This window comes from Ovis aries, chromosome 1 (genome assembly GCF_016772045.2).
Source record: "Ovis aries strain OAR_USU_Benz2616 breed Rambouillet chromosome 1, ARS-UI_Ramb_v3.0, whole genome shotgun sequence".
NCBI classification, from domain to species: Eukaryota; Metazoa; Chordata; class Mammalia; order Artiodactyla; family Bovidae; genus Ovis; species Ovis aries.
The window spans coordinates 259,014,919-259,032,398 of record NC_056054.1 but is presented as its reverse complement, the minus strand read 5'-3'; the positions used below and the strand labels follow the sequence as shown (position 1 = coordinate 259,032,398).

Sequence of the window (17,480 nt, the reverse complement as noted above, 5' to 3'; positions counted from 1 at the left end):
GGTTTGCACTCTTTTGTGGGGATGGCCCCCTTATTTATGACAACCACAGAGGCTATTCAAGCTCAGGAGATGCTGATGAAACTTTAGGGAAGGGTATTAAATTTAAAATTATGTGATGAAAAAAGGAAGTAAAATTATTTTATCAAGTTGTTCAGTCACTCTATTCACTGTGCTGTCCTTTCTAGCTTGCTCGCATATTCATCATGCCAAAATATTGGAGTTTCAGCTTCAGCATCAGTCCTTCCAATGAATATTTAGGGTTGATTTCCTTTAGGATTGACTGGTTTGATCTCCTTGTAGTCCAAGGGACTCTCAAGAGTTTTCTCCAGCATCACAGTTCAAAAGCATCAATCCTTCGGCATTCAGCTTTCTTTATAGTCCAACTCTCACATCCATACATGACCACAGGAAAAACCACAGGTTTGACTAGACAGACCTTTGTCGGCAAAGTAATGTCTCTGCTTTTTAACATGCTGTCTAGATTGGTCATAGCTTTTCTTCCAAGGGGCAAACATCTTTTAATTTCATGGCTGTAGACAACACCTGCAGTGATTTTGAAGTCCAAGAAAATAAAGTCTGTCACTGTTTCCATTTTTTCCCCCATCTATTTCCCATGAAGTGATGGGACCGGATGCCATGATCTTAGTTTTTTGAATGTTGAGTTTTAAGCCAGTTTTTCACTCTCCTCTTTCACTTTCATCAAGATGCTCTTTAGTTCCTCTTCGCTTTCTGCCATAATGGTGGTGTCATCTGCATATCTGAGGGTATTCATATTTCTCCCAGCAATCTTGATTCCAGCTTGTGCTTCATCCAGCCCAGCATTTTGCATGATGTACTCTGCATATAAGTTAAATAAGCAGGGTGACAATATACAGCCCTGAGGTACTCCTTTCCCAACTTGGAACCAGTCTGTTTTTTCATATCTGGTTCTAACAGTTGCTTCTTGACCTGCATACAGGTTTCTCAGGAGGCAGATAAGGTGGCTTGGTATTCCTGTCTCCCAAAGAATTTTCCACAGTTTGTTGTGATCCACACAATCAGAGGTTTTAGTGCAGTCAATGAAGTGGAAGTAGATATTTTCCTGGAATTCTCTTGATTTTTCAATGATCCAGTGGATGTTGGCAATTTGATCTCTGGTTCCTCTGCCTTTTCTAAACCCAGCTTGAACATCTGGAAGTTCTCGGTTCACATACTCTTGAAGCCTAGCTTGGAGAATTTTGAGCATTACTTTGCTAGTGTGTGAGATGAGAGCAACTGTGCAGTAGTTTGAGCATTCTTTGGCATTGCCTTTCTTTGGGATTGGAATGAAAACTGACCTTTTCCAGCCCTATGGCCACTGCTGAGTTTTCCAAATTTGCTGGCATAATGAGTGCAGCACTTTCACAGCATGATCTTTTAGGGTTTGAAATAGCTCAACTGGAATTCCATCACCTCCACTAGCTTTGTTTGTAGTGATGCTTCCTAAGGCCCACTTGACTTCACACTTCCTCCGAGATGTCTAGCTCTAGATGAGTGATCACACCATCATGGTTATCTGGGTCATTAAGATCTTTTTGTACAATTCTCGGCTACCTCGTCTCACTTTATCATTTGACTTGACAGTAAACAGACAGTCTCAGGTATAAGGCTGCTCAAAGATTCCCCCCCAAGGCAGCTCAAAGATTCCCACCCCCCCTCCCCCCGCCCCGCCAGCAAGTGATGGTTCCTAAAGTCTCCCTGATGAGGCTGGAGATAAGAATCTTGTCTTCAGGAGGTGGTCTTCTACCACGAATTCTCTGTGCTCTTTAAGTTAGCATGAGTGCAAGAGAACAGAGAGAAAGGTTGGGTTTATTTTAAAAAGCAACAGGGAGGCTGTGAAAGATGGGACTAAGTTGAGAAATAAAAGCATGAAAATGACTGAAAAATGCCAGTTTGTGGAGGAGGCTCTTGATTCCTGGCTTCCTGAATGTGGCAGGCTTGCAGAGCTATTGTTTTCCTCTTCTGCAATGAAGCATTTAGGAAAGCCTGCAGTTCTGGTGTGCACTCCGTCTTCCCAGTGGGCAGCCCCAGAGCAGGCCTCCTTTGTTTCCCCTTCTGCTCAGGAGGCCTCGCTGTTCATTAAGCAGAGCCATGGAGCAGTTTTGTAAAATCTTGTAAAGTATGAGAGCAAAGTGCTTACTTTCTCTACGCTGCCAAGTCCCCAGTGTGAGGAACTGCTTCCGAAAAAGGCTGGACACTAACGATGTTATCCTTCCTTGGATATTTTTAGCTTCTCACCTGCACTGAGCCCATGCCTCAGATCCCTTCCCTGCCTCTGACAATTGGGCCATTTAAGACCCACCTGGATGCTTTTTTGGGAAAGCTGCTGTGAACCCATCTCTGGTTAGTTGTCTGATCTCTCTGAAATCTTTGTGATATCATCTGCTATAGGGCAGCTGTTCGTTTTTAAGTCTGTATACAGTTTGGGCCTATACGACGAGCCTTATAGGTGGTGATACTGTTTAGTTTGGACCATTTCTTAAATAACACATATAATTCTTGTGCTTTTCTGCCTCCTCAAAACTCCATAGCAGGAAAGAAATAGGAACCAAGACAAGATGAGAAAGAACCTGCCTGGTTCACTTCCTGGAACTTGCAAAACATTCTCCTCTTCAACCCAGGACTCAGTCTCATGTCTCAGAGGTCTACACAAGAGTCCATCACTATTTAGTCTGGCATTTAAAATCAGGATTTAAAACTAAACTGAGACATAGTGTGGGCATAGGATATCCTAAGTGTATTAAGGTCAGAAAAGATGACATGAGAGGACCTTTAATAGGTGATCTTTTCTTAGGCTTGAAGGCTAAACTTCAAGCTTAGCCACATTTAGCTTGTTATATCATATTATTAAAAATAGATAATAAAATCAGAGATGATGAAAAGTGATAATTGCCCTTTTTAAGATTTTTTTTGATGTGGGCCATTTTTAAAGCCTTTATTGAATTTTTAACAATATTGTTTCTGTTTTATGCTTTGGTTCCCTGGCCACAAAGCATGTGGCATCTAAGCTCCCTGACCAGGGATTGAACCCCCACCCCATGCACTGGAAGGCAAAGTCCCAACCACTGGACCACCAGGGAAGTCCCAGAAATACCCCTTTTAATAAAGAAAAATACAAATAATGAAAAGGGTCATCTGAATATAATAAGAGAAAAATGACCACTCGGGATTCTACTAGTTCAGTAAATCATACTTTTCCTTTTTAGTTTTACATATATATAAATACAAAATATTTTAAAATTTTATATGTAAAATATATATATAATACATAAAGGTATTTAACATAGTTGTAATCATAGGGTAGCTTTGCTTTATATTCTCTTTTTCTTCACTTAATGACATTAACATATCCTCATGTGATTACAAATCATTATAATTATCACTTAAAATGGCTTTATCATAGTCCACTTAAATGAGCTACAACAATTTATATAGCCATTACCTTATTGTTGGATGTTTGTGTTGCTTACAACCTGATTCCGTGAAAATCCATTTTACAATGAACGTTTTTCGTATCTGGAAAGGCAATAACTTTCAACGGAAACATTTAATTCTTTTACCATTGTCTTTCCAGATATCTTATGGAGTCTGGCCTCATCTATGCTGTCTATAGCTTTTGATTTTGTAGGTGAAATTTTAGTCTCTGGTTTTCTTTTGGCTGCTGTGCCCCAATCTCTCTTCCTCAATGTCTGCTAACCTCTGCCCAGCTCTCCCAAGACCATGACATGACTGTTGCTCCAGAGTCCTTATGACTCAAGAATTCACACGAGGAACAAAGGTTGTCCTCATGGGTGCCCAAGGGCATCCTGTAGTTGTGTGTGGGATGGAGTGTGTGCCCTTTCCAGTGAGTGGCTATAGATCTTGCGTCAGATTTCAAGTGGTCCATGGGACTGAAAAAGAGGAAGAATCACTGATGGGGGCTCTTTTTAGCATCCTTTATCTGCTTCCCTCCTTGGGATCTTTTCTGCTTATTTTATTACTGAAAATTCCCCTCTTCTCATCCTCAGGTTGGCACCTACTTTCCGCCTCTTGTTTTTCCTTCACTGTTGGCTGTCTTGATCGAGTAGATATACCCACTGTGTTCACATCCTCACTGTCTGTTACACCCCAAAACCTGGGCCTACGGTCTCATTCTGCTGAAGTTGCTCTTCTGAAGATGACTTGTGCTTACTCATAACATGGCTCAGTCACTGGTTTTCATTCTTCACCTTATCTTTTCTTTAGCATATGAGATTATTGTCCTTGATCCTGTAAGACTTTCTCCTGATCATCTGAGTCACTGCCTCCTCTGGGACCTTTTTCTCTGGCGCATCTTATCATACTATTGGCTCCTCTTTCCCCTGTTGCTGAATGCAGATTTTCCATAGCATTCTGTTACCAGGCCCCCTATCTTTCTGTCTTCTTCTCTTTAGCTATCTCCTCCAGACCTATATATGTGAAGCTTCCACCTCTCTCCTGAAACCAAGGGCCATATTTATAAATGCCATCTCACTGGGATACCTGAAGACACCCCCACCACATCTTTGGGGAAGTTCATTCTGCTGTCTGGTGGCTAATCTTGATTTCCATATTTCTATGAATGGGGTCAACATGCTTTGTCTTCAGGCACAAAATATTTGAGTCATCCTGGACCTCACTTCCTCTCTTCTGTTCATCTCCATACCAGGAATCCCTGTTCTCATTTCTGATCCCTCTGCAAAGTTCACTTCATTTATCCAGATGGCTCCAATGAAATGACTGGGCAGATAATAAATACTTATAAGCCAAATTAAGTAAGGCAGGTCAATTGTTAATAATAGTTTGCATTACAGCTTATAATTTACATTAGCTGGCAATGCTTGAGTAATAAGAAATTATTGACTTAATTTTAGAGGAAAATGACAATGAAGTGGTTGTTATGCTTTCTTTAACAGAAACCTCAAAGAAGAACACCTAGAACTGTCTCCTGCATCCCTGGCCTGGAGCCCTCCAGGAGGAAGCATTTTGTTTTACGCACTGCTTTTTTTGGGGGCTCCAAAATCACTGCAGATGGTGACTGCAGCCATGAATTTAAAAGACGCTTACTCCTTGGAAGAAAAGTTATGACCAACCTGGATAGCATATTCAAAAGCAGAGACATTACTTTGCCAACTAAGGTCTGTCTAGTCAAGGCTATGGTTTTTCCAGTAGTCATGTATGGATGTGAGAATTGGACTGTGAAGAAAGCTAAGCACCGAAGAATTGATGCTTTTGAAGTGTGGTGATGGAGAAGACTCTTGAGAGTCCCTTGGACTGCAGGGAGATCCAACCAGTCCATTCGAAGGAGATCAACCCTGGGATTTCTTTGGAAGGAATGATGCTAAAGCTGAAGCTCCAGTACTTTGGACACCTCATGCGAAGAGTTGACTCACAGGAAAAGACTTTGATGCTGGGAGGGATTAGGGGCAGGAGGAGAAGGGGACGACAGAGGATGAGATGGCTGGATGGCATCACTGACTCGATGGACGTGAGTCTGAGTGAACTCTGGGTGTTGGTGATGGACAGGGAGGCCTGGCATGCTGCAATTCATGGGGTTGCAAAGAGTCGGACACGACTGAGCGACTGAACTGAACTGAACTATGGTCTGGCCCCTTCTCCTTGGGATTTATCTGCACCTGCTCTCCCTCTTCAGAGGTCTTACTCCTCACTCACTGCAGACTTCCTGCAGGTCCCTCTGTGGATGCTGGAGGGCTGAGAAGTGGAGGCTGAGGAAGTGGTGGTGATAACCACTGAGGTGGTCCCTCCCAGCTGGGGAGGGTCAGTAAAAGTGAGAAGGTTGGGACAGCTGGTGATCCAGTGGCTAAGTATCTGCCTGCCAAAGCAGGGGATGCAGGTTTGATCCCTGCTCCAGGAAGATTCCACATGCAGGTAAGCCCATGCTCTAGAGCCTGCTAGCCACAACTACTGAAGCCGCCGCAATGAAACACCCGTGCACTGCAATGAAGAGTAGCCTCCACTTGCCGCAACTAGAGAAAGCCCACACGTAGCAACAAAGACCCACTGCGGCCAAAATAAATAAAGTTCATGTTTGGGAACGCATGTAAGAATTAAAGATTTTAAAATTAAAAAAAAAAATTAAAAAAAAATAAAAAATAAATAAAAAGTTAATTGGCAAGTAACTAGTTTTAAAAAATGGGTTTCTTATTACTCAAGTAATTTCTTATTACTCAAGCACTTTTTTAAAAAGTGAGAAGGAGGGGAGAGCAACGCCAGAAGAATAATCTCCTTGGGTCAGGGGGACCACATGACCTCCTCTCTCCTCTGTGAGCCAGGGTGTAGAGCTGGAAACCATCTGGGCTCAAACTTCCAGTTTTCACTGGGGCTGATTCTTTGCAGCTCAAGGGCAAAGCAAACCCCTGAAGGTTGACTAAAGAGTTGTCCAAAAGCATGGGATCTATAGAACCTAAAACAGACCCAAATCAATAGAGCTTTCACTTGAAAATCTATGAATAGTTTCCTGAAACCAGCCCTTTGCCTAAGATCATGGGACACTGTCCCCTCTGTGACATTGCTGGCTCCTCCAAGTGCCCAGGACAGACAGAGGTCGGGGTGTTTGCCCACAATGCACATGGTTACTACCTTCTAAACATGCCAGTGTGTATATGGGGGTGGGGTGCTCTATGGGTGTGCCTTTAGAGAACCTTAGACGTTAAAGAAATGACCATAATCTATAATTAACTCCTATAAGTATTCAGTGGCAAATGAACAATGGCCTGAGTTTAGGCAGGACATAGGTAGGTTATAGCAAAAGCCCAGCCTCTATCTAGGGAGAGGCCTTATCTCACCCCCTTGGAGAACCCCCCTCTAATCTTTTGGGTTCCACTACCTTATGTCTCAGGAACACATTGGTCTAGTCGACTCTCTTGGGCTCAAACCATTTTCTTTGCCTTCCTCACATGATTGAGCCCATCTAGAGAGCTAAATAGGGCTGAGTTTCACAAGTACACTTCTGTAAGATGGGGCACAGATGCTGCGCAACTTGTTTACATCCATATGACTTTCCCACAGGTTTTAACAGATCTATTTCTTGTCATCTGGGTATTCTCTTTTTGCAGGTCATGTCTGCTGGAAACTAGGAGGATTTTGAATATGAAGCCACTGACAGCAAATTTTTCCAGGGCAGGTGGACTTATAAATTTGGCCCACCCAGACACTTAAAAAAGACCCAGCCCACCACCAAATACATTATTAGGAGTGTACAAATCCCATGGGCTCACAGATTCCATGTAGGAGAAGATCCTTAATCCACTCATTAATTCTATTTCTCAACATTGACAGACTAGTTCTCCAGTCTTTTGGAATTCACTTTTTCATTGTCCGATGAGTCATCTAAATGGCTTACTCTTGGCACTGACCATTGGGCTCGACATGTAAGCTTGTGTTCTGTCCAAAGGAACACAGCCAAGATGTCAGCCATGGTTCAGTGGGACGTTTTAGCACAGTTCACTCCTTCCCCAACCCTTTTCACCCAGTGGTGGAATCTGGCAACCCACCCACTACCTCCTGCCTCCTGCAGTTACTGAAAGAATGGAAAGCATAATAGACTGGTTCCCCAAACCCTCTGAGGTTGAATGGCATGTATTTCCTGATAGGATGCTGAAAAAATAGTCACGGGGTAAACAGAAGTGTGACCTCATTGTAAAGAGATGTTCAGTTCAGTTCAGTTCAGTTCAGTGCAGTGTAGTCGCTCAGTCGTGTCTGACTCTGCGACCCCATGAATCGCAGCGTGCCAGGCCTCCCTGTCCATCACCAACTCCTGGAGTTCACTCAAACTCATGTCCATCGAGTCGGTGATGCCATCCAACCATCTCATCCTCTGTCATCCCCTTCTCCTCCTGCCCCCAATCCCTCCCAGCATCAGGGTCTTTTCCAATGAATCCGCTCTTCACATGAAGTGGCCAAAGTATTGGAGTTTCAGCTTTAGTATCATTCCTTCCAAAGAAAACCCAGGGCTGATCTCCTTTAGAATGGACTGGTTGGATCTCCTTGCAGTCCAAGGGACTCTCAACAGTCTTCTCCAACACCACAGTTCGAAAGCATCAATTCTTTGGCACTCAGCTTTCTTCACAGTCCATCTTTCACATCCATACATGACCACTGGAAAAACCATAGCCTTGACTAGACGGAACTTTGTTGGCAAAGTAATGTCTCTGCTTTTTAATATGCTGTCTAGGTTGGTCAGAGATGTTACTGTATGATATTTCAGTGGTGAGACCCGAGCAAAGCCAACCCAGGGTCTTAACAGACTGTGGGTCCTTGTGCCCCACACCCAGCACTTCCCTCCAACCTTGCTCCCTGAGTAAGAACAAACAAACAACTCACTGTAAACTGGATTTGGCAGCCACCCATGATGTAGTCCAAGAAAGAATGCATCTTGTGGATCTGCACGGGAGGAGAGGAAGCTGTATTAGAACCGTGTGATCTGAGTACTTACACGTTAAAGGCTTAAACATGGGGTTTGCTGACCTAGAGGGGAGAGCAGAGAAAGGCCCGTGGGAAAAAGATGAGTCAGCTGATTATCTTTCATGAGAGGAGAGAAAGAAAACAGATGGTCCTGTGAGGGCTGCAACCATCCCTCCTCTTTCTCACTCTTTTTGGGTTTCAGTTCAGTTCAGTTCAGTCGCTCAGTTGTTTGGGTTTACATATGATTTTAATCAGCCTCTGCCTCTGGGGTGAGACTGGTACTGTGTTTTCATGGGTCACCACTGGTTTGAAATACATGAAGTCTCACACTTAGCTTCAGTCTTGCTGCCCGTGTCTAAGTCCCAGTTCTGGTAAAGTTCCTAACACCACAGTGAAAAAGAGGAGCAGCTTCAAGGTCACAATTATCTAAGAAGCTCTCCACTGTAAGCTGCCAGCTAGTGAGATTCCTCCCTTGCCATGAAGAACAAGGATTAATATTTACAGAGTGCTGCTGCAATTCATGGGGTTGCAAAGAGTTGGACATGACTGAGCGACTGAACTGAACTGTATGCCAAGCTCTTAACATACATGATCTCATTTAATTCTTAGAATGAGCCTGTGAAGGTGATGCTATGATTATTGTGTCCATTTTATCCATGAGGAAACTGAGGCTAAGATCATCTACCTAGATGGTGGAGGTGGGACCCAAATGCATCCTTTTGACCTCTAGGCTGGAAGTCAACAGGCTTCCTGCTTCCTGCCCTACCCCTAGCTTCTGTGTTCTCACACTCTTTACTGATTTCTAGTCTTCGTTTCTGCTTCATTATGATTCTGCTGCTTGAGTCTTGGTGACATTCATCTATGCAGTTATTTGACAAGGATTTATTGAGCCTCCACCATGCCCTGGATGCTAAGGATACAGGGAAAAGAGAAACAGGCATGGTACCTGCAGTTAAAGAGCTCACAATCTGGATCATTTTACTGGTACAACCATCAGCTGATTTTTGACCCTCGCTTCTGCTTCTCATATTACATCTGAGGCTCAGGGCAGCTTCCCAAAGACTGACCCACAAAACCCTGTGGCAGCATTTCCAGGCACCACCTCCAGGTGGCACACATCTATCAGCAGACTTGTCTCAGGGCTGATGTTTACTGGGCCCTCAGAATAGTGCCTGCTCCCGGCTTCCTTATGGGGATGCTTTGCCTGATAGTTGAGATGCTGTGTTGTATTTAGTCACTCAGTTGTGTCTGACTCTTTGTGACCCCAAGCACTGTAGCCCACCAGGCTCCTCTGTCCCTGGGGATTCTCCAGGGAAGCATACTGGAGTGGGTTGCCATGCCCTCCTCCAGGGGAGATCTCCCCCAGTGCAGGCAGGTTCTTTACTGTCTGAGCCACCATGGAAGCCCAAGAATATTGGAGTGGGTGGACCTACTACTGTATCCCTATCAATACCATGTCCTCTGAGTGCCAGACTCTTAGATCAAAATAGTTATATGCACAGTCACCTTACAGAGATGGACGGTTGAACCGACTCATCTGGATCGTCTTTTCTCCTGCTTCTATGGGCACAGGACTGTTCTGAATGCACCAGGATTTGGTCTGTATAGGTAGGTAGGTAAGACAACCAGAGACAACTGCCTTTGAAAGAAGAGTTGATTATTCACAGCTCCCCAAAGGACTGAACGCATGTCCTGCCACACAAGGGGGCCACATGGGGGTAGCACTGGATTAGGCAGGAGGCAGGAGGCATGCAGGGAAAGCACAGACAAAAGTCACTATGGTGGTTTTTGTGGGGAGGAAAGAGTGAGGCAAGGTAAGCAGTTAAGCAGGTTTAGGACTGAATAATGAGTGATTCTGGAGGCTCTGGGCAATACGGATGGTCTCTAATTGTCTGAAACTGGCTCTGGGGTGATGCAGGGCAGGGGGAATATTGGCTTGGTGTGAGCTTGGTGAGAGCTCAGGAAAGGGGGTGGCTAGGGATACAGGCTCTGGATTGCTCTGTCTGCATGTCAAAGATGGGCTCATAGGCATGCTGATTGCTATCTTAAGGAATTAGCTAAACCTAAGAGAGGCAGTTCCTCCCAGTATGCAAGGCCCCAAGATATCAAAACATCATAAAATACAGCAAACATTATCAAAGCAACGGCCCCAGATGGCCAATCGTAAGCACTGTTATCATCTAATTCCAGTAATTAGTTCACGAGATAGGCCTGTGACCTAAGCCAGACCCATCAGTCTTCAGCCTGACTCTTCCGTTATGTGAGAATGGGCTCCTACAGCCCCTGGAAGCCAGGAATGCCAACTCTGAGAAAAGGAACCTGAGATATTTAGAGAGAAACTGGATGGCATGGAAGTCTCACATCATGGAGTCAGACAGACAGAGATTCAAATCTCAGCTCTTACATGTGTGTGAGACAATGAACTAGTTACAATCACATCTGAAAGTAGAAATCTCAGAGTTGTGGTAGGAATAACAGAACGTATTATAGTTATTTTTACCATAGTAAGTACTCAACCAGTGGCAAAATTATTCCCAGAGGAGATTTTCTGCGGAGTTAGAGCCCCTCCGGGAGAAATTTTTAGGTGCTTTACTCATCCCCCATGTCTTGTTTTCATGGCATCTCTTCAGCATGGAGGAGGTGCCACGTACAGAACACTGAGTGGTAAGTACTAGGGATTATCACTTGGTGTGACAAGCACAGAGTAGGTGCTTTAGAAAGTGTCAGCAGGAAGGAAAGTGTCTTCCAGAGACAGAGGTGGCATGCAGAATATACATAAGAAAGATAAATCTTTAAGTCTGAGTGTGTCTGTGGTTACGAAGAGGAAATGGAGAACGCAAGTTTTAGTGAAACAGAGTTCACAGAACAAAAGGCCTGGTGTAGAGTACTTAATATTGAGATCTCTGACAAGAAAAGATTTATATTGGTGCGTATTAAACAGGAAGACTGCCAGTATTAAAACTAGTTCTTCTGGGAAGCTGTAGATGTTTCTTTGAAATGGCAATACTTTAATGTAGTAATGGAATAAAAGTACAAAAACATAAGAGTAAAAATTGACTCTAAAATTTAATATTAGTGTTTTCTTTTGTGAAATATGCATAAGTGAAGATTAAAATTTGAATTTAGAATGTAATAGAAATAATCCTGTTATTAGCAGATTATTGCTATTTCCATAACTTTTTGTGGTATTACATTATCTTGGTACAGTTCTGATAATATTAACTATTCTATTTAAAATCTTTTTTATTAAAAACTTAGTGCTTATTACATGTAAATGGGGGCTTCCATTTAGCTCAGCTGGTAAAGAATCTGCCTGTAAAGCAGGAGACCCTGGTTCGATTCCTGGGTCAGGAAGATTCCCTGAAGAAGGGATAGGCTACCCATTCCAGTATTCTTGGGCTTTCCTGGTGGCTCAGCTGATGAAGAATTCGCCTGCAATGCAGGAGACCTGGGTTCAATTCCTGGGTTGGGAAGATCCTCTGAAGAAGGGGATGACTACCCACTCCAGTATTCTGGCCTGGAGAATTCCATGGACTTTATAGTCAAAGTGGTCTCAAAGAGTTGGACTCAACTGAACGACTTTCACTCGCTCACTCAGGAGCTTTAGAAATGTTGGTTGCCCCCATCTGGGGACCTCCCTCTGGTGCTGTCCTGGGCAGAGAAGAACCTGACTGTGACCAGGACTCTGTTATCTTCAGGCAGGACTGTCTTTGTTGAGGTGATGGAGGCATTGGCTTATCACAGCTCCAAAACCACCCAAACTTTTAATGTACGTCCACTAATACCTTGACTTTCTGACTTTTTTATTTTAAAAAGACCATATCTTCTTGACACTCTTTCTGTGCAGACCACCTGGGCCTTCCTCCCAGACAGCCTTAGTTTCATACTCCTGGAAGACAGGGGCTATGTTTATACCTTGCACTGATTCAAAATCACAATGCCCGAGTTCTTATAATTCTTCTTCTTGGCTTTGTACTTGGGGTTGATACACTCCCACTGCACCTGCAATAAGAAAGATTATACTATGATTGCGAGCTCAGGAAGAAGTGCAGTCATTCATGAGCAGGCCCCTGGGCACCGTTGCAGGTGGTCCTGAGGGCTGACCCCTGGTCTCTAGCTGACCCCCTTGCCTCTGGAGGGGAAGGAAGGAGAAGTGGTGAGAGGAAGACTGTGAATCACCTGCCTGGTTTGAATCCCAGCTCCTCACTTTCCAGCTGTGTGACCTTTGACAAATGACTCAATGCCCTCATGCCTTGCATATTGCCTCTATAAAATGGAGCCCGTAATTATAGCTATCTCATAGGGTTATCATGAGGATTGAATGAGTAACCCCTATAATACATTTAGAACAGTACCTGACACTTATAAATGCTTGCTATGAAAGGGGTCAAATCAAAAAGCAGAGAGAAGGAGAGATATTGGGCACATAGCTGAGTAACCCAAATGCTGAGTGTTAGTGTCTGGGAATTGACTTAAGAGGCAGGAAAACTGAGGAACATTGAATGCTGGTTATAGGAAGATGATGGGGATAATGAGTTTGCTTAACTTCACAGAGGACTAAAATGATGGATCGATACACGTCATAATGGTGGCACTTTCTCCAGAGGGGCTTCTGTGAGGGATAGAATCAGAAATGAGGAGGCAGATGGGAGTTGATGCGTGAACAGAGCTCAACCTTTCTACAAATTAAAAGAAAAAAAAAAAGACTTCATGGGACAAAGCTAACTGCATTTTGACCTCTGACAAAGTCAAACATCCAAGAGTCACCGAATTGCTCCTGCCCACTGTCCTAGAGGAGCCATCCTTGGATTTCCACTCAGAAGACAAAATTTCACCCCCTGACAACTGAAAGTGTCTGAAAACAAAAAAATTTCTGAGGCAGATGTTAGTGGATAGGCTGATACAGCACTGTCCACAACGACCCATTCTTCCCAGTGCACGATGACTCTGAACTTCGTCAGGTGACTTGCTTTGACTGATGGGACATTAACAAAAGTGAGCAGAGGTTTCACAAGTGTCTGTGCACTGGGGCTTGCCCTGCTCTTGCTGATTGAATGTTTTCACCACCATGTGAAATTAGCCTAGGCTGGTGTCCTAGAGGATAAAAGAGCACATTGAGAAACATCTCAGTTACTCCAGCTGCAGAGGCACAAATGCAGGAGTGAGTCCCCTTGGCATTGTTTGGAGCAGAGAGGAGTTTTGCAGAGAAACTCAGCCCAGATTGCTGACTTCTTGTCCTGTCTATAGCTGTGGCTTCCTGAAAAATCTCCCTGCCTCACTCTCTTGTCTCTCTACAACTGATTCTCTATACAGTAGCCAGAGTAATCTTGAAAAAAATAATGTAATTATCCAATCTTATCATTCTTCAGCCTAGACTCCTCATAGCATTGCCCAATAAAACTTTCTGCAATAATGAGAAGATTCCACATCTGTACCAACCAATGTGAAAGACACTAGCTACAGAACACTTGATATGTGTGTGTATGTGTGTGTGTAAGTGAGAGAGAGAGAGAGAGAACTGAAATTTAACTGAATTTAACTTAAAACTTATTAAAACTGAAATAGGTGTATATAGGTAGTGGCTACTAAATTGGAGTCTTCAGTGTGCTCTCAACACATTTATAGGAAAATAGAAACTCTTTTCTCCAAGCTATCAGAACCTTCTTTTCCTGGCCTCTGCCTCTGTTCTTGATCATGCATATCCATGCATGGCTCCCTCATGCTCTCTGCTACAGATAAACTGGTCGCTTTACAGATCCTTAAACACACCAAACGCTTTTCTGACTCAGTAATTCGCAAAGTTCCCTCTACCTGAAATGCTGTTTCTTTGCTTTTTACATGGTTGACATTTCATTTTTAAGGGCCCTCATGTTAAATTTCATTTTTTTTTCAGGTGATCTCTTTTATGTCACACCTTTATAACTAAAATGGCTCAGGTTTTTAATAGCATTTGTCACAATGTATAATTACAGTTTTTGTTTTGTTGTTGTTCAGTCATTAAGTCATGTTCGACACTTTACAACACCGTGGACTGAAGCACCCTGGGCTCCTCTGTCCTCCACCATGTCCTGGAGTTTGCACAGACTCACGTCCATTGAGTTGATGATGCTCTCTAACCACCTCATCCTCTGCCACCCCTTCTCTTTTGCCTTCAATGTTTCCCAGCATCAGGGTATTTTCCAATAAGTCTGCTCTTTGCATCAGGTGGCCAAAGTATTGGATGGAGCTTCAGCTTCAGCATCAGTCTTTCCAATGAATATTCAGGGTTGATTTTCTTTTTCAGGATTGACTGGTTTGATCTCCTTGCAGTGCAAGAAACTCTCAAGGGTCTTCTCAGCACCAAAATTCCAAATTGTCAATTCTTCCGGACTCAGACACTTCTTTACTGTCCAAGTCTCACACCCACACATGACTACTGGAAAAACCAAAGCATTACCTATATTGACCTTTGTCAGCAAAGTGATACCTCTCCCTTTCACTATGCTGTCTAGGATTGTCACAGCTTTCCTTACAAGGAGCAAGGGTCTTTTAATTCCATGGCGGCAATAACCTCCACAGTGATTTTGGAACCCAAGGAAAGAAAATCTGTCACTGCTTCCACTTCCCCCCTTCTATTTGCCATGAAGTGATGGGACTATATGCCGTAATATTAGTTTTTGAAATGTTGCATTTCAAGCCAGCTTTTTCATTCTCCTCTTTCACCTTCATCAAGATGCTCTTTAATTCCTCTTCACTTTCTGCCGCTAGAATGGTATCATCTGCATGCTGAGGTTGTTGATATTTCGGCAATCTTGATTACAGCTTGTGATTCATCTAGTCCAGCATTTCACATAATGTACTCTGCATATATTAATAAGTGAAAGAAGTAGGGTAACAATATACATCCTTAAAGTACTCCATTCCCATTTTTGAACCAGTCAATTGTTCCATGGCCAGTTAAAACTGTTGCTTCTTGACCCACACACAGGTTTCTCAGGAGACAGGTAAGGTGGTCTGGCACTCCCATCTCTTTAAGAATTTACCACATTTTGTTGTGATTCACACAGTCAAAGGATTTAGCATAGTCAATGAAGCACAAGGAGGTGTTTTTCTGGAACACCCTTGCTTTCCCTATGATCTAATGAATGTTCTCAATTTAATTGATCTCTGGTACCTCTGCCTCTTGGAAACCCAAATCCTACATCTGGTTCACATACTTCTGAAGCCTAGCTTGAAGGATTTGGGGCATAACCTTGTTAGCATGTGAAATGAAGCAATTATACAGTAGTTTGAGCATTCTTTGGCATTTCCCTTTGGGATTGGAATGAAAACTGACCTTTTCCAGTCCTGTGGCCACTGCTGTGCTGTGTTGCTGTGCTTAGTCTCTCAGTGGTGTCTACTCTTTACCACCCCATGCTCAGTAGCCTGCCAGGCTCCTTTGTCCATGGGGATTCTCCAGGCAAGAATACTGGAGTGGGTTGCCATGCCCTCCTCTAGGGGACCTTCCAACCCAGGGATCAAACCCAGGTCTCCCGCATTGCAGGTGGATTCTTTACCAGCTGAGCCACAAGGGAAGCCTGAGAGTACTGGAGTGGGTAGCCTATCCCTTCTCCAGGGGAATTTTCTGACCCAGGAATCAAACTGGGGTCTCCTGCACTGCAGGCAGATTCTTTACCAGCTGGGTTTGCTGACATATTGAGTGTAGCACTTTAACATCATCATCTTTTAGGATTTTAAATATCTCAGATGGAATTTCATCTCCTCCACTAGCTTTGTTTGTAGTAATGTCTTCTTGACTTCATACTCAAGGATATGCAGCTCAGAAAGAGGGAGCATAACATCATGGTTTTCTGGGTCATTAAGACCTTAATTGTACAGTTCTGTTTATTCTTGCCACCTCATCTTAATATCTCCTGCTTCTTTAAGTTCTTGCTGTTTCTGTCCTTTATTATACCCATCCCTGCATGAAAATTTCCCTTGATATCTCCAATTTTCTTGAAGAGAGTTTTAGTCTTTCCCATTCTATTGTCTCCCCCTATTTCTGTTCTTGTTCATTTAAGAAGGCCTTCTTATCTTTCCTTGCTATTCTCTGCAACTCTGAATTCAGTTTGGTATATCTATCCCTTTCTCCCTTGCTTTTTGCTTTTCTTCTTTCCTCAGGTATTTGTAAAGCCTCCTCAGACAACCACTTTGCCCTTGTGCATTTCTTTTTCTTGGGGATGGTTTTGGTCATTGACTCCTGTACAGTGTTATGAACTTCTGTCCATAGTTCTTCAGGCACTCTGTCTACCAGATCTAATCCCTTGAATCTATTTGTCACCTCCATTGTGAAATCATAAGGGATTTTATTGGGGTCATATCTGAATGGCCTAGTGGTTTTCCCTACTTTCTTCAATTTAAGCCTGAATTTTGCAATAAGCAGTTTATGATCTGAGCCACAGTTAGCTCCAAGATCTTGTTTTCACTGGCTGCATAGAGATTCTCCACCTTTGGCTGCAAAGAATATAGTCAATCTGATTTTGATATTGACCATCCGATGATGTCCATTTGTAGAGTCATCTCTAGTGTTGTTGGCAAAGTGTGTATGCTATGATCGGCCTGTTCTCTTGATAAAAACTCTGTTAGCCTTTGCCCTGCTTTATTTCGTATCCTGAGGCCAAACTTGCATGTTAGTCTGGGTATCTCTTGACTTCCTACTTTTGCATTCGAATCCCTTATGATGAAAAGGACACCTTTTTTGAGTGTTAGTTCTAGAAGGTGTTGTAGGTCTTCATAGAACTTGTCAACTTCAGCTTTGCATCAGTTGTTGGGGTATAGATTTGGATTACTGTGATGTTGAATGGTTTGCTTGAAAACAAAACCTGAGATCATTCTGTTGTTTTTGAGACTGCACCCAAGTACTGCATTTTAGACTCTCTTATTGGGCTTCCATGGTAGCTCAGCTGGTAAAGAATCTGCCTGCTGTGCAGGAGACCCTGATTCGATTCCTGGGTTGGGAAGATCCCCTGGAGAAGGGATAGGCTACCCACTCCAGTATTCTTGGGCTTTCCCAGTGGCTCAGA

At 43.3% G+C, this 17,480-nt stretch overlaps 1 protein-coding gene across 2 annotated transcripts in view; it reads right to left on the bottom strand.

The window, feature by feature from the left end:
• The window catches only part of CPNE4 (copine 4), a 636,937-nt gene that overhangs the window by 27,442 nt on the left and 592,015 nt on the right, over window positions 1-17,480 (bottom strand). For both annotated transcript variants that reach the window (XM_027960460.3, XM_060395793.1), the window contains exons 9-10: window positions 12,355-12,441; window positions 8,359-8,418 (exon numbers count right to left, since the gene is read on the bottom strand). In XM_027960460.3, coding sequence (XP_027816261.1) covers window positions 8,359-8,418; window positions 12,355-12,441 — 147 coding nt within the window. The remainder of the gene's footprint in view (window positions 1-8,358; window positions 8,419-12,354; window positions 12,442-17,480) is intronic.